The sequence below is a fragment of the Amborella trichopoda genome, chromosome 8, assembly GCF_054954075.1.
Source record: "Amborella trichopoda isolate Santa Cruz 75 chromosome 8, AtrichopodaSantaCruz75HAP2 v2.0, whole genome shotgun sequence".
Taxonomy (NCBI): domain Eukaryota; kingdom Viridiplantae; phylum Streptophyta; class Magnoliopsida; order Amborellales; family Amborellaceae; genus Amborella; species Amborella trichopoda.
The window spans coordinates 549,319-571,246 of record NC_142343.1 but is presented as its reverse complement, the minus strand read 5'-3'; the positions used below and the strand labels follow the sequence as shown (position 1 = coordinate 571,246).

At 34.7% G+C, this 21,928-nt stretch overlaps 1 protein-coding gene across 9 annotated transcripts; it reads right to left on the bottom strand.

Annotated features, from left to right (window-relative positions):
• Window positions 1-2,061: 2,061 nt before the first annotated feature.
• RUS5 (root UVB sensitive protein (Protein of unknown function, DUF647)) lies at window positions 2,062-20,672 on the bottom strand. 9 transcript variants are annotated; one of them, XR_016060188.1, is made up of 15 exons: window positions 20,150-20,670; window positions 17,734-17,784; window positions 15,639-15,793; window positions 10,763-10,863; window positions 9,810-9,868; window positions 9,340-9,386; window positions 9,177-9,255; window positions 8,977-9,049; window positions 7,560-7,728; window positions 6,470-6,529; window positions 6,224-6,337; window positions 4,975-5,035; window positions 3,898-4,016; window positions 2,698-2,796; window positions 2,062-2,532 (listed from the first exon to the last, which is right to left on the bottom strand). XR_016060188.1 is itself a non-coding variant. In XM_011626539.3 (15 exons), exons 1-15 carry the CDS (start codon window positions 20,347-20,349, stop codon window positions 2,299-2,301), a joined length of 1,542 nt encoding a protein of 513 aa, XP_011624841.1. In that variant the 5' UTR covers window positions 20,350-20,672; the 3' UTR covers window positions 2,062-2,298. The 9 variants fall into 9 exon arrangements, 7 of the variants coding, with proteins under 7 accessions (XP_011624841.1, XP_020525037.1, XP_020525035.1 ...); XM_011626539.3 differs by having other exon boundaries at window positions 7,639-7,728; window positions 20,150-20,672; XM_020669378.2 differs by having other exon boundaries at window positions 7,639-7,728; window positions 15,620-15,793; window positions 20,150-20,553.
• Window positions 20,673-21,928: the final 1,256 nt, after the last annotated feature.

Here is a 21,928-nt window from a genome sequence, read left to right as displayed (position 1 = left end):
AATGAAAATATCGAACTTCTTCATAGTGTTTGATGTAAAACATTCTTCCAAGTATTGGCATGGAGTTCCAAGTTTTTGACCATTTGTTATCGAGTACAGAACTACAGAATTGAGTTTAGTAAGTTCCATTAACTGTACATGATTGTAGGTATTTTCACATCTTGATCTACCAACCCATATATCATTTGGTGCATCCAATGTTGAGGAAAGAGGATAATATTGGGTGCACTCGCAAAAGTAACTGACATTTGTGGACATGCATAAGCATTTGCATCCATGTACATATGCACGCATATGAGCACATACCTGATATGTTCATATATAGGAAGTTCTCAGGATAATGCAGTTTTAGCGATCGAAAAAACCCTATAAAAGAAGAAGGGCTGGGGTCGTGGTGGCAGCATACCCACACCGTAGTCACCACCTTGTGATTTCCATTCGCATTGACACTGTCCCACTAACACCTTTAAAAAAAAATTTAATTCCTAAACCATTTGAAAAAACAGGGGCTGTTTTCCCCACTGAATTACCCAAAAAAACCCTATAATGGTTTTGAAAATATTTTCATACCTTTTATTATGAAATTTAGAGCTTTAAAAATGGAGTAAATGTCACATATCTACGAATATTAGGAAGTTTACGGTCCAAATAATGTTTTACAAGATAAAACTAATTCTGGATTTATAATATTAGGAAGTTTACGGTCCAAATAATCTTTTACTCTCTTCTATGGGACTTTTGAAGTACATTTTACTTCAATAGTATAAGGTGATCATTTTTTAGGTGATCTTACTTAAACAGTATCAGGTGAAGGTGATCATTTTTTAGGTGATCTTTCTTAAATAGGATCAGGTGATCATAAAAGGCTTAAACACCTTGTATAAACTTTATCCATATATAATATATATGTAGATCTATTCACCTCTATTTGGTGATCATTTCAGTTTTTTTTTCTTTCTTTTATAATGGCATGGGTGAGTGGCTTTGTCAACAGTGATCATAGACCACCACTCTTTGGGTAATCCAACGGGGCATTGACAAATTCAGATTCATTTATAAACATTCCGAATTTTGTGGACCATCCATTTTTATTGGATTGATAGTAGTAAGATGTTGATAAATGGTTATAAGCAGTAGGTGATGGAAACAATCATTATTGTCCCTTAAATATCAAAATAGGTGGTTGTAAGAGTGTCTTTGAATAAATACGAAGTTTAAAAAAAAAAAGAAAAATATGTATTGAGATCATTTATCTTTGATATAAAGTGATCACAATTAATCTTAACCATTGGATGTGAAATTGGGTGGCAACATTTATTTCATTGATCAATCTCAAAGTTCAAAAAAAAATTTCTTGAACTTGATGACACAACACAACTAGTAGATTTCACATTAGATAGTTGTAAGTAATTGTAACTTCCCTGTACCAAATATGGTCTCATTGTATACAATCGCAGAAAACAAGTTCTCAAATTTCGTGACTCACTCCAATCCATTTAATGGGTGGAAATGATTATAACTCCTATGTACAAAAAAAGATAAATGATCTCTTTAGACTATCCCTATTTCATCTTTAATTGCATATTTATGGCATGTCATGCATATTCAAAGGTGCGTCCAGCCTTTTCCTTTGGTAATAATGTAGCTCTCATTAATGAAAGTGTTCGTCTTACAAAACCGTTAGGTAATAAGGTAGCTCTCATAAATTGAAAAGTGTTTCTTATGTCTTACAAAACTGCATAATGCAGCAGTCCATGCAAATCTTTGTTAATAAGGTAAAAAATAACAAATAAAAAGAAAATTCGAAAGAGATTATATTACTATAGTAATATACAGTTAACTTACTCCCTTGGGTAAAACCCTATATTTTTGGACCCCAAATTTTAGATATGTAAACCTCTTCAGCCCATTAACTTGCAAAGGAATGTCTAAAGACTGAATTGAGCCTGTTACCAACTTTTAGAGGCTTTCTTGATCCATGAAACGAACTTTTAGAGGCTTTCTTGATCCATGAAACAATAACCATGTCATGAATTGAGCCTGTTACCAACTTTTAGAGGCTTTCTTGATCCATGAAACAATAACCAACTTTTATTGTTTGGCATAAATGATTGAGGCAAAGCTTTGTGCGGTTTATCCATCAGATATAAAATGTGTGGGTGTATGTTTGTGTGTGCGTGTGTGAGCACGCACACGGCAACAGAGAGAGTATTATGACTCCGTACTAGAGGATATTGGAGAATCTATTCTCTCATTAGCGAGTGAATTTGGAACCTCAAAGAGGGATACAAGCTCATGCTAGGAAATTGGAGGATTTATTTCCTCAATAACAAGTGAATTTGGGACCTTAAGAGTGATCATATTGATATCCCATCCTGCTTTCTTCAACTGTTGAAGGAAATCATCAAATCCTTCTTCCAAATTCAATAAGCTCTCCACAGTACACTCATAAACAGAGTCTGATCTCCAATGTTGATAAAGCCAATATGACTGCCAAATACTTCTAAGAACAGATAAGCTTGTGGCACCCACCTGCACAAATAGATAAAAAGCCAATATGACTGTCAAATATTTCTAAGAACTGATAGGCTTGTCACAAATAGATGAATTCTACTTGAATGTTTCTCCTATTGAAGTGATTTAAATGCTCCTCCTGCTTGAGTGAAATTCAAATTCAAATTTCAAAAGGAAGTGTACCTTAAAGGTAATCAAGACTTCGAGGTTTCGAGCTTGTTGGTATGACTTTGGCAGTACTGTGAGGATGTATTTCTCATTCCAGTACGACTTCCAGAGTGTCTACATGTTCCATAACAGGCGAATGCTTTTTCAGACGTTTATCAAGTACTTTGAGGTTTTTCTTTCTCTTGGGTAGTTCTACACTAGGAATCAAACTTGGGACTTAATGTTGCAATCATGAACCACCAACCAATCAAGCCCAAGCTCGATTCCTATGCGTTGAGGTTGAATTAGATGAAATTTATGCAGAACTCCCTTGTGTCTAGGTTTCAATGTTCTACTCTCATATTTCCTTTATTTTACTCCAATACTAAAAAAACAGAAAAAGGGAGATGGAGCCACCATAATTAAGGTTTAAAATTGTTTTTTACCCAAAATAAAATAATTAAATGAAAAATAAGTAAAATAAAAAGAAAAAGCGGAAAATAATGGAAAAACGAAGAACGAAACATGGGAATATTCCAGAAATAATAGGAATCAGGTCAGGGCACCACAATGCGACGTTTTAAGTTATATTCCTTCCACAGGAAGGGGAAAGGTCCCCATAGAACTACACAAAAGAGAATATTCCAAAAATAAATTTATTTTGTGTTTTTGGAAAAGGTCAAATTTTCCCTTTTACAAAGGCTGTTACTTCCGTTATTCCCAGTTGTTATTTTCATTTCTCAACACCATTTTATCTAGAAAAATTGTAAACCTTTTAACCCGCTTTAAGCAGTTCTGTAACGGCAGCTGTAAATGAAACAACAGCCATTATTTGATATATAGGCTGTAGGCTATACTCTACACCTTGCCCATTACCTTAATATAAGTTCCAGGGTTCGTTACCTTTATAATGGTCGATATAACAGCTGTAACAGCCATATTTCAAACCCTGAATCAGCCTCTTTTGAGGGAGGCCGTGATTTGTTCGCTCAACTAAAACTAGATAGAATACCCTTCCCGTGGTCGGGCTCCATTTGGTCAGCCATTGCTAGGTTGCAACGATTTCACAGTTTATTCATTTTCAAGAACAACTCAGCAAGGAGTCATGTGAGAGCAAAAAGAGTTCCAAGTCAACATTAGCAAGAGACTTCCACTCTTATACCCTAAATATAATTGTCATCATAAGAAGAGTTGAAAAGATAAAAGTAGCAACAGCAGATAGAACTGATTCAGTACCTTGAAAGTGAAACCATCCCTCCCAATCATCTTGTTCAAGGATACCCCAAACCTCAGTTTGGGCTTCAAAGATCTTTGAGGGTACAATATATTCTCTTCCCTGTTGCATTCAACACATCCTGCAATAAAACAGTGATAACAGAAATATTATGCTGAGTCTAGTTGACAAACTATATATATATATATATATATATATATATATATATATATATATATATATATATATATATATATATATATATATATATATATATGTGTGTGTGTGTGTGTGTGTGTGTGTGTGTGTGTGTGTGGAAAAAGTCTACATAGAGCCGAGGCTCTAAACAGTCAAATTAGAGCCCACCTCAAAAATTTAACAGAAATATTATGCTGAGTCTAGTTGACAATATATATATGTCTGTGTTTGTGTGGAAAAAGTCTATATGGAGCCGAGGCTCAACAATCAAATTAGAGCCCACCTCAAAAATTTAACAGAAATATTATGCTGAGTCTAGTTGACAAATTATATATATATATATATATATATATATATATATATATATATATATATATATATATATATATATATATATATATATATATATATATATATATATATATATGTGTGTGCGTGTGTGTGTGTATGTGTGTGTGGAAAAAGTCTATCTAGAGCCGAGGCTCTAAACAATCAAATTAGAGCCCACCTCAAAAATTTAAGTAGAAGAGGTTGTTTTGATGCCCAAATATCTTCAAATTGATCATCTCGACATCAAGATGCATGGACACAAGAAACATATGGATTTCAAGTTTTGCAAATAGTGCATCTTGTAACGCATTTTTGGACTGTCAATTTCAAGATTTTCATAGATCTACTGGATCTACACTGTTTTTGAAGCTTTAAATTTCATAATTAAAGAAGCTATCACAAAGATTTCCAGTATTGAAACCATATTTCTCAACACTATTTGAAAGTGTGCTCTACTTTGATTGTTTAGAGCCTTGGCTCTCTCTCTCTCTCTCTCTATCTATCTATCTATCTATATATATATATATATATATATATATATATAAACCCAAAATGTGGTAGAATCTCAGTACCAGGAACAGCGGATCCTGAGACATGTGCATTGGCAAGGATGCGTGCACGCTTGAGATTTATCTGCATCACACACCACCAACAGGAATTTAATCTAAAATAGTCACTTATGCCATAATGTGTCAGACGTGTAATCTCAAGAGACTTCAATTAATGAGTCATCCATCTCGTGGTTGATGAATTTGTGGCCTTTAGAGCCTGCAGAATGATAATGCAACTAATACATCCAAGTTTCAGAGCCACTGCTAGCCTACTCGAAGAAACAAAGAGATTAATGCAATAATAGGAGAAACCAGGGAAAGTTAGTTTTACTTACCGACTGGATGCTCTGAAACAGGCAATATAACCATCCACATCACTGCTAATAGGTCTGCAGTTTGTGTATGGCAGCTGGTATTGCAATGAAAGTCTATCATGGGCACTGAAGCTTCTTCATATTGGGTTTAGGGGGATGGGGAGGTGGGTAGGAGGACATATCTCAAGAGGTTATACGAAGACTTCCATATCTAAGAGAGCTTGGGCTTGCCAAAATTTAGAATCCAAGGTAACAAAAATGAGGATTATCAGCAGGTAATCTCTCTATTCCTTTTTTCTTACCCACACTAAAAAATTCTCATTTGGAGAACCTAAGGAACAGTTGAATGGGGTTCAAGATATGCCACTTGCTCCAAATTTCCAAGGGAGATGGTTTCAACTTTGACACAAGAATGGAACAGCGCAGTGCAATTTTTACTGCAACTATGAGTACACAGATGCAACTGATAATTTAATTAACCCCATAATATCACGGAACAGATACTAAAGTTGCAGATGCAAGTATAGGCCATTAAATATGGAGCGCAACAGTGTGCTTCGTTTGGAAATGATTAGTAAAGATGTTGGTTATACCACGTCAAAATTTCTTTATCAAGGTGTACACAAAAAGAACATATAGATATGAAATTCGCTAACCAGAGATCACATGTTCTAGTTCCACCACATATCTATACTCAGTACACTGCAGATTGCGCCATTGATTTTCGTGCAATACAAGCTCATGCTAACAAATTTGAATATTGAAACACATACAAGCAATAGCACGATCAACATCTGATACTACACAATTCAGCACTACAAAACTTAGGAATGATTAAATTTCAGATATTCCACCGGATATTGTTCTATAAACAGAGGGAAAGTCCAGAGTAAGGCACTCCAATTTATGCTCGAGGATTCAATATATGGCAGGAACTGCAGAAACATATTACTTACAGTAGGAAATACTAGGACATTGAGAGACTGATAACGTAACCAAAGATGCAGTATTCGCATGCTCAACCATATACAAGTCACTGTCGTATATGATTTCATCAGTCCAGGTGTTGCCTGCATTAAGTTTGAAAAGACATTCTGCTTAGATGAGAATTCAGACCACAACCATGGGACCAAATGGTCAATCCCAAACCCTCAGTTACATTTGACTGAAAAAAGAGAACCAAATTATTTTAACGTACATACCAAGACCAGAATACCAAGACCAAGTCCAAGCAGCTGAGCTGCAACTTCCCAGACTTCCTCCTGTCATGTATAAAAGTGTCTATTACATGACTGCATGGGAAGAAATTTTTTTTTTACGTTCGCTATCCTGATCAGCAAGAAATCTTTAACGGACATATTGAAATAAAATGGTAAACAAATGCAATTATAAATTTATAATGCATTAGATAACATTGCTTACGAACAACACCAAGAGTCAGAAAAGGTATACTAGGTTGTAGATTGTCACATAGGGAAAATAACAAATATACACAATGAGATAAAGCTACTGCACCTTACACCAATGGGTTGCAAAATAACTGTGCAATTGGTGGTATAATATGATGAGATTAAGATTATGCCAATAACCTTCCAGAGAATCAACCAAATAATGACCTTGAGAATCTTCTCAATTCAAGAATTTGAGATTGAGAGTCACTCATAATAGGAATTTAGAGGGAAGGCAACCAACTTATAAAGTGGTGATAGATAGTTATCCATTTGACCCACATAGGAGATACATGGTATTTAAGTACCTTCGAGCCCTACAGCTGCCAAGAATCAGTAGGTGAAGCATGTCAAATCCCAAATCAGATAGTGCATTACGAATAAGGTATTTAAGGACATGTTGATCCACCAATTCACATTCTAGATTGTGCCACTAATTCACATTCTACTTTACATTGTAGTCCCTACTAGTGCTTCACTTCATTTCCTTACCTTTCAAAATGTTTTGTAACTTTCCTTTCACACCACAAACACAATAAAATGCCTGTAGTACTTGCAACAGTTCCTTTACCAAAGCGCTATTCTTTGGGAACGTTACTTCCACAGCTTCAAACATCCATGCATGTGACTTCCATTAAATTTTGCATGGGCTAAACAATGTTCAATTAATCTGTATGCCTTGTTTATACTGTGTATTCATTTATAAAGTGATACTGTGTATTCATTTATAAAGTGTCAATGCATCTATTAGATAAGCATGTATAAGACAAATTTTGAGCACAATATTATAAAAACATGGTTTTATAACGTGAACTATATCGCTGTTGGTCTAATTTAGTAATACCTCCATTTGAGCAAGGGAAAAATATTGCTGTTATCATGTAAAGATCTGAGGTGAAACTGCACTTGTGTAAAGCTAATACCTTGGCAGCAACATCCCCCAGATTTAGAGAAACAGCAAAATGATTTTGTATCACACGAAATGATGGGTCCTTCAGTCCTCTGGCTACAGCCTATATCATGTTTACAAATTAAGGACAGAAGTTAAATAAGAAAATCATGATATTAAACAGAATAAGTCCTGACTCCAAAAGAATTAGTAACTAGTAGCAAGAATCTTGTCAATAGAATCGAAACACATAATAATATGCATATGCATGTGCAGCCTCATCTATTATCATGCAAGAACATGCAGGTAGAGGTGAGTGTGTGGGGCGAATGTGTATAGAAGTCTAAGGGTGCATCCATGAATGCCTGCGCACATTCTATTATCGACTTACATTTGTATGCATATATTTGCAAATTGAAATGCATTTGTTCCTTTGCATTTCCTAATGCATGGCACATTATACCCTGTTACATACTCAATTGACTTGAATGTTCACTTGTAAGCAAGCCAATGATGTCAGTCTTCGATAATTGGACAATAGAGTTAAAATATTAACCGACCTTGACATTGATAAAATTAATCCAACATATCCTGCTGACAATGATACCGGCATCTTTACCTTGTAAAAGCTGAAATACTGGCCGTCCCTCAGACATTTAAAAATAAAATAAAGAGTCTTCATATAATAAAGGAATTTGAAATTTTAGCTAAGGCATTATTCATAGAGGTAAGTGTCACGTAGCAGAGCATTGTCCTGGGCCATAGAAAATTATATGCGATGCCATGGGTTGCCATTTATATTACATGCATGTGCAATTTTATTTGGATGGACTCGTAACATTCTTTTCACTCCCTCGGGGGCCAAGAAATCGCATCAAGTCTGACTTCTTTGTTTTGCAGGCTGGCTATATAAGAATTTCCCTTTGACTTTTATCCCATGGAGTCATTCATGAGGTCAAACTAAACATAATACAAAGTATTCTGAATTGCGTCCACAACACTAGGGACATACCTCAAATGATGAGTGACTCCAGTAAAAATAATTTCAAAGAATTCACTTTTATTGTATCAACATGATTCGAACATCACATACTTCTAATCTATTGTCCAATGCTTGTAACTCAGATTATAAACAGATTATGTGATTTTGCATCTGGAATTTGTTTCTATAAACTTTTGCATAGCTCAAGTGATTTCACTGTAACTCGTGAAATTTTCAGAAGGGGATTGACAACTAATTCAGTCTAATGGCACCCAAGAAAGAAATAGAACATATCGATCATAACAACATGGAAAGCTGGATTAAAGAATGATGGAAGGGATAGTAATCACGAACACAGGCAGCAGCATGCCAAGCTTAGTTCTTGAATACCTTTGCAAGATTTCCTAGAGATGCAAGTGGGAGGAAATATGCTGGATAGAGTTGGGTGCTCAGCTCAAAGATACTGAAATATGGATTCAGTCAGTTTAATAGCCCTTTTTCGCCAAGTGACTCATCATTTAACAGTCATCTTGTATTTCTGGATATTTAAGTGTCACAATCGATATTAAAATAATGTCCAGTTACATAACCTGCCAGCGCTGCCAATGAAATCTGCATACATGCGCCATTGTTTTGGGTCGTCATCAAAAAGCCCCCCAAAGCGCCCGCCTATAAACAATACAAGAGTCCTTAAGCAAGAAGATATCTAATAAATTACTATTGTTTGAGGCTTTAAGCTGAAGCATTACGGACCAATTAATAGACGCCCAAAAGCTCCAAAGCCATCCTTTGACACCCATCTGAAAATAACAATAATAAATCTACAGCTTTTCGCACATCAAACATAAAGAGCATCATCATACATATCTCAAATAAAATTAACCACAATAATACTAATCTGAACTTTCAAGAAAAACATTTATATAAATAGTGTAATCATGTCCAATGAAACAATCGCAAAAAAACATTTATATAAATAGTGTAATCATGTCCAATGAAACAATCGCAAAGAAAGACAAAGGATAGATTATAACAGAAATAGTTCCTTTGTATAACCATGATATTCTCAACATGAGTTTTATATCAATATTGAACCGTTAACAGAGTCAAAACATGCGTGCTTCACATTTCAGTGAAAATTGCATCAACAGAAGCGGGGGAACAGGTTAGCTACTCATTTAAGCAAGTCCACTTGAAAGCTCATTGAAAAAAAAAAAAGTTACCTGATAGCAGCAGTAGAGGCTGCAACTGTTGTTCCAGAAACAGAACCCACGCCTACAGCCTGATTTATGATATTAATGAAGCCACAACCATGAACAATAAAAATAGTACATTCACAATTTATGAAGCAAATAAGTTCTCATAAGAAACAATTCTCAATTTTCAACTCCACAAACCACCTCAGAGGGGGTCACAACAAATTATAAGTTTGATATTCTACCGCATAACACGTTCACGAGCTGGAGAAAGAGTTATAACAATAAAGAGAAGATCCCAAAACAGGTGTGACAATAACAAAAACGAAATCAAGGACGGTATTAAATGCATTCCACCCCATTACTTATCCAGATTAAATTAATGTCTCCGATATGCTAATCCCAAAGTTCATAACAACTTGACAACCTAAGGTAGGCCATCAATTAACATTGTGGGGTGATGTGAATGTAATTCATCCCCTTACAATCCAGTTTATATCAATTTCTCCGGCACGCTTATTCCAAAGTTCATGACAAGTTGAGAACATAAGTTGGCCTCTCCATTAACATGGTAGAAAGAAACACTAATCATCTGTGATATATCATGGATATAATGGGGTGCCAGGGAAATACAAATTTTCATGAGCCCATAGTAGTGTCAAATGGAACACCCATAATGACAAACATCGATGAGCATGCCTAACTAATCAGACATGAGCAATCTCATTCACCTGATACTCCATCTCTGCTTATATGAACAGCATCAAATGCTTCAATGGAAGCATTTTTACTTACCTTTTCTTTTGATACATAAAAACATGATAGTTTCTGCAGGGGTCTCACATAACATTAGAGGATCGCAACAAATTAGACCTAGCAACTGTGAGTTAGTTTCATGCTAATTAAGGACATTGCACCGACAAAATTTGAGCCATTATTATGGATAATAATAATGCATTCTTCATAACAGTCAATGATACCTTTAAGAGAGAGGATGTCACAAGTGTATGGCAGACCCATGCAGTGACATTGGTTGGGAACTGCAATAGCATGTAAGCCAAGTAATCATCTGAAACTGATCCTGCAATTCATCAATACGGAAATTCAAGAACCAGGATAAGTGATATCAAAGACAAGAAAAGTTCAATGTGAAAGAAGAAAGCTTAACTCAGTTACATCTTGTAAACATTGACAGGAAACACGCTTTTGCCAGAAACAATAATTTAATATAATCAATAAACAAAATAAAAAAGTAATAAACTTTCTTACACCAACTAAATCATATTAATCACCAGCACTCCACCTTAAAATATACTACACATTTTCTCCGTAAACTTTTAAAAATAAAATAGGTAACAAAAAGTTTTCAATGTTAAAAAGATACAAAAAGGACATCATGATACAACAAGTCTGAAAAATAAGAGGTACAAAGAACTTTCTAAAACAAACACTGATACGCAAATATTAACCTTACCAAAAATAATAAGACATCTGTATCAAATTCAAAAAACATTGTTCAGTATAAGGATACCTCATTGGATGAAGATAAAACTTAAAACTTTTTCTATGAACATGAATCTATATAATGTGCTTATAGATGAAAAACTGTGAAACAGACTACATTCATTATTATGAAAGAGAACAATAGCATAGCCAATGAGAATTTTTCACACCTCCACTTTCTGAAAACTTTCAAAGGATTCACAATAGAGAATCATAAATTGTGTGTAGATTCAAAAGACAAAAAAAAAAAAAAAATTGCATTGTGGAGTCCAAACATAATGCCGTAATGTACCATCAAATGAACAGGATATCCTCATTTTGACATATTGACGACCTATCGATAAAATTTCAAAACATTAATCACCATTTACCTCAAGTGGAATTTTAAGGAAATGAACATTACATGCATAGGAGTGGCATATAGATATTTATACGAATTTTCCATGCACAACAAAAATGTCGTGAATGCAATTCAACCAAAGATCAAGATGAAACATAAAAGGAGAACCTCAAGTCAATCATAGGCCAGTTTGGATGCATGTGAACAAGGAAATGCGTTTCATAAAATTGCATATGGCCGTATGGTGGTTTTCCACAATTGCAGTTCAGTTGAATTGTAATTAGGTATTGTTTGGGTTTCTTTTCATGGCTTGCCTTTGAGCATAAAATGCCTTTTGTGAATTGTGTGGTGGGGGTGGGGGTGGTGGTGAGGAGGCTAGGGTCAGATGTGATGGAGTTCGTGGTAGTGGCAACAATGGCAGTATGGTGGCTCTGTCAGAGTGGCAGTAAGGGTGGTGGTGGGGGGGACCGCGGTGACAATGACAGCACAGTAATGGCAGTAGAGGTGGTGGTGATTGCAGCAAACGTGCAGTGGTGATAATAGTGATATTCGAGGTTAGGTGTGGTGCAGGTATGGTGGTGGTGGTGATAGTGGGAATGGAAGTGAGAGTGTGATGGTGGTAGGTTGATGTCATGTAGGGGCGAGGGGGCGGGGAGGGAGAGAGAGAGAGAGATGTAAGGTTAGTGTCAAGAGAGATAGAGGGTCGTAGCCGGGTATGCTCTTTTACAAGTGCAATCAAATTAGGTTTTATCCTCACTTAGTTGAGTTCTTTTTTACTAGTGCACTTATAATACTAAATGGCATCCAAAAGCCATTGGATAGATTAATCTACATCCATTTTTTAACATGTGGTTCCACGTATTAAATACAATGGACCTGCGTTTCAAAGCTTACCTAAACTGGCCCTAAGAGAAAGAATAAGAACTTTTTGTTGGCTAGGTAAGCATGCAAGATAGCACTATAATAGGTAATAACTTATGAAAATATACCAGAGGCTAGAGCTAAAGCAGTGACAGAAAAAGAAAAAAACAAGAACCACAAAAACGTGCCCTTTCCATCTCCATATAGACAAAGTAAGGCAAAATCACTAAGATAACTACAACCCAAAAGGGGGAGTTATGCCTTAGTATGTCACAAGTGGAGCTTCTGCAATTTGTGGGTGGAGTACAATTAATGGCACTTAATGTTTGCTGTTGTCTTATACACCTCAAGATTAATTAAAAACAAACTTCATCCCATTGCTAACCATTCGTTTCAAAACATATCATAATAAAACTTTCGAAAACATCACATTATGTTACACTAATCTATGTTGTATAATCCATGCAAGTTAAATTTCATGTTCCATAGCTTACGGGTGTTGCATCAGCCTTGCAGCAAGTTATAAACTCTTGACAATAAAAATATCCAATGTGAAAACCAGGGATTAAAAAATCGCCGCGTGTTGATTCTAGCGTAAAACCGCAAATCACCCGTGTCTAGAAACAAATCGGACGAGTCGAACGACTTTGACGTCATGGACCGGCTCATGACGTCATTAACACGGGCAAACGAGCCGAGTCGGGCATACAAGCGCGGACGCTCACGCAACAGCGTCCATGGAGCGCCTGCCTTCCACGTGCGCCACGTAATGCACCACCCGTGAACAATTTATACTTACAATGCTTTTCCATAGGCTTCAATGTGGGATAATTAGTTAGGTGGTCTTAAGAACATAAGAAATATACATATATAGTAGACAAATACGCTGCAGTGGTATGATGGGTAGCTCTTTTATTTTTCTTGCTGGGGTTGTAGGTTCGAACCCCCTCTCGACTGTAGTACAATTTTTTGTCAAAAAAAAAAAATATAAAAAGAAGTTATAAAAACAAACGGCATTGGATTTTTTGTCAAAAAAAAAGAAATAAAAATATAAAAAAAAGTTATAAAAAAAAGAACTTATAAAAATAAAAAAAATTATCTTGACAAAAAAAAGAAGTCATAAAAATAAAAAAAGTTATCTTGACAAAAAATAAAAATTATGACAAAAAAAAGAAGTTATATTGACAAAAAAATAAAAATAATTTTAACAAAAAATTAATTTTTGTCAAAAAATAAAAGTTACTTTAGCCAAAAAAATAAAAGTTATTTTGACAAAAAAGTTCCATTGACAAAAAAATAAAATTTATGACAAAATGAAATAGTCTATAATTCTTTTTATTTATTTTTAAGATATATTATTTTTTAAAATTAATTATATATTTATTTATTATGATATGCAAATATAAAGTACATATAATATTTAATTACATAAAATTACAAAAATAAAATGTTATATAATAATTTACAAAAATTAACATAATTATATGAAATTGTTGTTTGTTTATGTGAATAACTTAAATATAATTATGTTAATTTTTTGTCAATATAATTAGTTTTATATACATTAAATTATTGTTAAATTATATGGAAGTTTTCTACTAATATTTTTAAATTATTTTGATTTAATATTATAATACTATATTATAATTAATAGTTATAATTAGGGATTTAAAAAACAACGAGTCAACTCAGTGGTGGTAATTACATTATATGATAAAAAATGAAAAAATTATTAATAACAATAATTGGGTGCTCATCACCCCTATCTTACACCAAAAAAACTAAATTTACCTACCCAAATAAAACGTAAAAATTCTATTAGGTATATCACAAGATTATTTCATTATATGATTAATAATTAATTAAGTAGTTAACTGAGATTAAAAATTAGTACTAGCTCATAGGATATTAAAAAACAAAAATAATACTAATTCTAGTTTATTGAATATTAAAAAATATTAGTTTAGATGATATTTTAAGAGAGAAAAATAACACTAACTCATACCACTTTAGAATTTATTTCTACATTGATAACCAAATCTTTTATTTTTTATTTTTTAATTTATTTGCATTATAAATTATGTGATATACTATTTTTTCTTCTAGTTGTCAATAACACATTTTAAATTAAATGATATTATAAGATATTTTGGATTTGTTATTATTTGTATAATAAAATAAACTATAAAATATAAACCAACATTTTCAATTTCAGTATATAATACTGCAGTTAGGTACTAATAATTTGGGTTTTTTTAGCGGAGTAGGGTCTTCCGCCTATTCGAGATTTTGATGGCCAATTTTTCATCGATTTAATCCATTCTTTATTATAGTCCAGTATAATTATATACTTCATCCATGATAATTCTATTATCTTTCTTTTGTGTGATGTAAATTTAATAGTTAACATAAGTTCATACAGGGAAAGAACATCTCAATATTCGCATATTGATGAAAAAAATGAAAGTTAATAATGTAGTACCTCAATTTTTTATTGGATTTCTAAAAAACAATATTTATAATGAATTTTGATAATTTTTTTAGATTTTTTTTAAGGATTAATCCGACCGATTTCCTATCCAGATCGCCGATTCACCGATCCGTATGGATTTTTGAGGTGCCCAATCTGGGGCACCGATCCGTTTTTTAAACCATTGGTGAAAACACATGGAACAGGGATAAACCTTATAATGTTGAATTACGGTGCAACCCAAAAATCCCTTGTAGAGAGTGTTCCAACATTGGAAAGCCCTCCAATTAATCATCTCGACCTCAAGATGAATTGTTATGAAGGGGAAAAAAATTTAAGTCCTAAAAATATGCATCTTGTAACAAGTTATATAGAACGTCCACTTTCACGATTTTCAAGTGTTTATAGATCTACTCAATCTGTATCATTTTTGGAATTTTAAATTTTTAACTAGCGATAAAAATAGATTTTCAAACTATCATAGGGTTTTCGACACCAGAGCTACATCTCCAGGCAAAATTTAGAAGCACACGTTACTTTTACAATATAAGGAGGGCACCTTATATACACCTCACCCTTATAACAGAGAAACAAATTGAGAAAGTAATAATAACAAAGTCAACAGACAAATGGAAAGAAATAGTAATCGAGTGGAAAGCAAACCTTCCAAAACATTGGTCACCTGGAAACCCCGCAGGCAAGACAAAATTTTGAAAAATGCCGGGAAGCCAAGATATGTGGGTGTGCGTCGGGGGTGATTCGTGGACTGTTGCACTCACTGTTGGGGTAGCATCCTCTTGAATGGTTTGGAGTAGAGCAATGTTATCAAATATGTACCTGCAATTGTGGTAGACCAAATAGAACTTGAACAACACAGTCTAAAAGTCGATCCAACCAAAGTCCAAATGATCAATATGCAACATATCAAAGGTTAAATCAAGAAAGTTCCATGTTTGACCATCAGCTTGAGCGAACCAGCTCACAGATACTCCATTTCAAGCTCAACTAAGTTTGTCTTCTAGTTCGATCCGATTTTACAAGAAACAATTCAACCATGAAAAGAGAGGCTTAATGTAGGTACTGACAATGAATTCAAACTTTAAAATTAAAAATAATTTCTATCATATTGAGCTACCAGAGAGAATATTGAACCTGACTTTATGCTTTTCAGGGGGACCTGCATAAAGATCAAGCAAAGAATGGGCTTGATTAATTGCCAAAGGAGAAAGAAGAGAAACCAAACCAGATCTTGAAGTTTGGTTTGGACTATCTCAAGACAAGTGGCTCTTATCAGCAATATCTAGTTCAGTGGGAAGGAAAACTATGGCTGGAAGGTCATGGGTTTCTGAAGTCGAGTTGAGAAAGGTGATGAGGATTTGTTGTGCCAGTGTGTTAAGGAAAACTCGCAGGAATCGAGTTCTTTTCAACAAAGGGAGAATGATGGAGTTTAACATTACAAAAGCAAGTCTTTTTTGTGTGTGTGTGTGCGCGAGCGTGCGTGCGCATGCACTATAAAGCATACAACTGCCAAAAGTTTAGTAAGGATAATTTAGGAAGAGAGTTATCATCATCATCCGAGACTTATCCCAATTATTTGGAACGGCTATATAAATTTTGTTCCTCCATACTTCTCTATCAAGGGCTACACTCTCAATAAGACCAAAAGTCACCATTATTTTTCTCACTATTTCTATCAATGTCCTTTTGGGCCTTCCATTTGAACAGGATGCATGTATGTTTTACTAGATGAGTATTAATCTATAATTGGGGTTTGTGGTTCACTTTTGCATGTTTCCTATGTAATGTCTATTTTTTAATAGATGCATCAAGGGTTTTTACGTGAATTTCAGTCTTCCAATGTATGCGGACTTAGTGAAGGGTCTTTAGAAGCCTCTAGACTTAGGTTTGGAGTCCATAAGAAAAGTCTTCCATGTTGCCTGAAAAGATAATTATAACCTTAAGGGTGTGTTTGTTTGTGGAAGAGGGGGGCTGCCCAAGCCCCCAGCCCCCTCTTCTACAAAATATGGAGGCCGCTCCTTCCATGCTGGTGGATTCCTAAAATCAACATCAAAAGACGTTTAGCGTGGAATGCCATCCTTCCTAAAATCGGCTTCCACGAGGGTCTGACAAGCGTGGAAATCGAATGGGTGAAACTAGGGTCTTCCACTACCCAAAAGTTCCACCAAAACAAATATGCCCTAATCTAATTAACAAGGTAGCTCATTGGGTTGGCTTCTTGTCTTTTTTGTTCTTCTAACTTCCTGGTTTGCATCAATCCAAATTTGGTATCCTTATATTTGTGCGTAACAAATTGGCGCCCCTCACGCACTGAAAATCAGAAAGGTTTCAGAGAGCTACTTTTCAAAGTGGGGTCCAGCCAAAAGTAAACAAAAAATAGAGCCTTGTTGCATCGAACATAAACCAGCAAGTCATGCAGGTTCATAACCTAAAGAGAAAGTATACAATGTGAGTGTTTACCTTCAGTTACAAAAATTCACAATCGTCGCTTACTGTCACAAGTGAAATTGGGCGGCTGGGGATGCACCATTTACTGCAAAGATTATTTTTCTTGGATATCATGCCTAGAAATGATACACCCCAGCCATACGAATCACATCTGAAAGCTTGGGATGTTTGTGACCTTGATGTGTGAAAAGTAACAGCCTCATTGTATACAATCCTTAATTTATAAACACATGCATTAAAAGTCAACTTCAATACTTCCCAATGGAGTAAAAATAAATGGTAGTTAGCCAAAAAAAAACTCCAGCTTATACCTTTTCGTAGAACCATCTTCATATCGTTCAACTAATATTGTACTTGGCAGTCTAACAAAAAGAACAGAAATAAACAAACCATCAGAAGAAAAGGAGAGTGAAGTAATATAAGCAGTAAAAGACGAATGACAAAAAACACAAGGGTGACAAAATTGTGGAAATAAAAGGAAAAATATTATGAGAGATTTTCGATTTCAGTATGTTTCCATGGCACATGAAGAATTGGCCACAAATTATCACCAAAAAAAAAAAAAAAACTGACAATAATGAATAAATTTGAAATGATAAAACAACCAATAAATAGGTTGTAAACCTACACCAGCAAAAGTGGCAATAGTTTACTCGGTATATAAAATGCATTTTAATGATATCACTGTTAATATTTTAGTATAGTAAAATACTATAAAATATTTCAAATTTCAAATTAATATATCTAATACGTATTGTTTTTCCTATGTTTTAAATACATAGAGAGTGGGGGGGTTTAGTCCCACATTGAAGAGTGCAGTGTTGAGTGGTGGGGTTTAGTCCCACATTGAAGAGTGAAGTGTTGAAAGAGTGCATTTTAAATGGGAACACTTTCATGCCTAATATCTTTAGAACAAAGGTGAGTGTGGATGCATGTACAAAGCATGTGAAGCATTGCGAGGCAAGGTGTTTAATGGCTCACTTTGCACTTCCCACCCTTACAATGTATGGTGCTTAATTGTATATGGGTTGGGCTCGGTCCCCTTTTCCCATTTTAGATCTAACGGCTAAGACACTAGCCCTTGAGATCAAGGGGCATGTGCATATACGGGTCGGGCTTGAGGATCGGTCCCCTTTTTCCATTTTAGATCTAACGGCTAAGACACTAGCCCTTGAGATCAAGGGGCATGTGCATATACGGGTTGGGCTCGAGGCTTGGTCCCCCTTTCCCATTTTAGATCTAACGACTAAGACACTAGCCCTTGAGATCAAGGGGCATGTGCATCGTGGATCCAACGGTTGATAACCGTTGGATGGTGGCAGTTAGAAACCCAACAGTCACATATCATGTGAACGGTGGTGACTATTCATAACAGCCATTATTCACTCTTTAATAGGGATTTTTTAAACGTAGGGCGCTATATGGCTCACTTTGCACTTCCCACCCTTACAATGTGGGGCGCTTAATGGCTCACTTTGCACTTCCCACCCTTATAATGTAGGGCGCTTAATGACTCACTTTGCACTTCCCACCCTTACAATGTAAGGCGCTTAATGTATACGGGTCGGGCTCGAGGCTCAATCCCCTTTTCCCATTTTAGATCTAACGGCTAAGATACTAGCCCTTAAGATCAAGAGACATGTGCATGGTGGATCCAAGAGGTTGATAACCGTTGGACGGTGGCAGTTAGAAGCCCATCAGTCACATACCATGTAAACAGTAGTGACCATTCGTAACAGCCACTATTCACTCTTTAAAATGGATTTTTTACTGCTTTTTTAGACACCTTTTTATTTATTCGATATCTCTCTCTCTCAACAATTTCCTACTGACATTCTCTCACTAAAAATACAAAATGTGCCGGTTGACTTTTAACCAACTCGAATTTTCTCTTTCTCACCGGTTTCCTACTAACTTTTTTTTGTCTAAAAATACAAAATGTGTCACTTTCGCTCTCTATATTAAGGCAACTCGTGCATAGTAGACTTATCTATATTATACAAAATAAAAATATTTTTTGTCTAACTTTCTATTTAAGATATCCCGATGATTTGCCCAGATCACCTTTTGCACACTATTATTTTTAATAAGGGGGCAAATTAGATTTGCCTTGGTCACCTTTTGCACGCTAGTAATTTTTAGTAAGGGGGTAAATTACTCATCTAGTGTGGCTGAAAACAAGAAAGTCCACTTTCTTTTAATTTGTTTCTTTACTACATACTCCAGCCCTATTTCACCGGCCTCATTTTCCAACAATCACTAAAATAAAGTTCGAAAAAAAAAAAAATTGAATCCAAACTTCCAGATAAAAGAAGCCTTCCATTAGAATTTTCTAAGAATGATCAGTATAAGCAGCTAATTTTTTAGCTCGATATCAATGGCAATACATATTTGATCGGAAATAACCTACTCAATAAATTTCTTTCATAGAATTATATTTTTCTTAGAAAATACATAGTTCTGCTTCAAATAAGGTGAACAAAGAGTCTTCTTTTTTTTTTTTTGTTAAATTGGAGAGCTTAAGATGTTTAACAATGCATTAAATTTACTATGTTTTTCAAATAAATGGAGGGATTACATATCAATCATTCACAATAATCAAAACTGGATAATTTAGTGAGATAAATTGATATCTCACGAATAAATCATGGCCTGTAAAAGAAATTTAGGGTTTACAAGCAGTTGGTCTCGAGACGACAACGACTGAAGGAATTAGGGTTTTGGTACCTGACATCATCGTTCATATCATCATCGCCATACTCTGGGATACCGCCCTGGCAGGAACAAATGGTGAGAACATTATCCCAAACCCTAATTCTTTGATATTTATTGAATGGTACTCTGCTTATTCTCCTCCTCGTTATTTGTGTTGTTGTGGAGGGCGCAAATGGAGGAAAGGGGGAACAACGCAGAGATGTAAACGGCATTTGATTTGGATTTCGCTTTGGTTACAGAGAGCAGTGCGCTATAATAATACTACCAGACAGAGAGAGGTGCTCTCAAAGTACAGTAAGAGAGACGGTGTGCAGCTATCACAGTCGCTCAGCCAGAGAGAAAGGTGAGGTCCACGTTTCCAGAAGATTTTGTGCTCCTGCGGTCGGGGGCCTGAAATCTTACATCTGCTACCGCCGGAGTAGATTGTACATCTCCGCCCTTGGTAAACCCAATCTTGGGAATATTTTTGTGACTCAAATTTTGACATTATGAACTTCTCAACCAGCAACTAAACACATAAGAAAATTCACATTTGGTTATGTTTGTATTTGAAAATCATGTTTATTAGACTCATGGTGTGTGTAATTTTGGAAGAATTAAATTCAGTGTTTCAAAATTGAGAATTGTGAGTTGGATAGTTCATCGTACCGTCATAATTGTCTGGTAGAATTTTCATTGTATATATATATATGCACACGCTCTAAATTTCAGATCATTTGTTTCTATAAGGTTGCAACTTTAAACAATCCAATTAAAGTGCACCTCCAAATTTTATCATAACATGTACTTTGATATAAAAAATTATTATAATTATTTGATAATATATTTTCATATCTAATTATAAAATTTTAAACTCAAAAAATGGTTAAAGTCAAGTAAATTTATAAACATACGACAATCTTGAAAATGGACGGTGTAGATAGAGTGTTGCAAGATGCGTTATTTCTATGATTCAAAATCTTTTTTTTTTTTTTTTTCATATTGATACATCTCGATGATCAATTGGAAGGTTTTTCAACATTAAAACAACTTTTTTCGATATATTTTTGAGGTGCATCTGTAATTCTACATTTTAAGGTTCCATCCTTATATAAACTTTTTCTTATTTATATATATATATATATATATATATAAATGATCATGTCGGCCTAGGCTACAGTGTCAGCCAACGGTTATGACTTCATTTGTATTTTAATTTTAATATTTTTTATACAAATCCAAATCACTTGAAGTTTTGAGAATTTATTATTAAAAAATAGTATAATATAATAAAAACAATAAAAAAAAATTCAATTTTTTTTTTGACGAAAATACCCCCGGAAAATTTCGAAAGTATTTTGGTCAATTTATATTTTGTGAATTATCTTTTTTATATTTTTATTAGGTGCGGCTTAATGAGTATAATATACGTATAAATTTTCAAGTAATTTAGATTCATAGAAAAAAAATAAAAATTCAAATACAAAATAAAGTCGTAACCATCAGATTCGCTTAGATTCAATCGAGACTATTAACTGACATTGTAGTAGTCAGCCCGTGGGTTGGCAGCATCCACTCTTCTCTTTATATATAGATCCCTCTCGGAGAGGGACTTTGAAAAACAAATGGTCACACCTAGCTGCATCAATCTCCCATTATCTCCCAAGGCAGCTTCTACCTTGCAAACAAGTGCATACCTGATCTAACCTATTTTGGGTTAAACTCGCATGGGGATTTCGGCCCCTCTCCAGCCTCTTTTTTATACTTAGTTTCTTTAGATCAATGGAGTTGACATGTTAAAAAAATACCTCT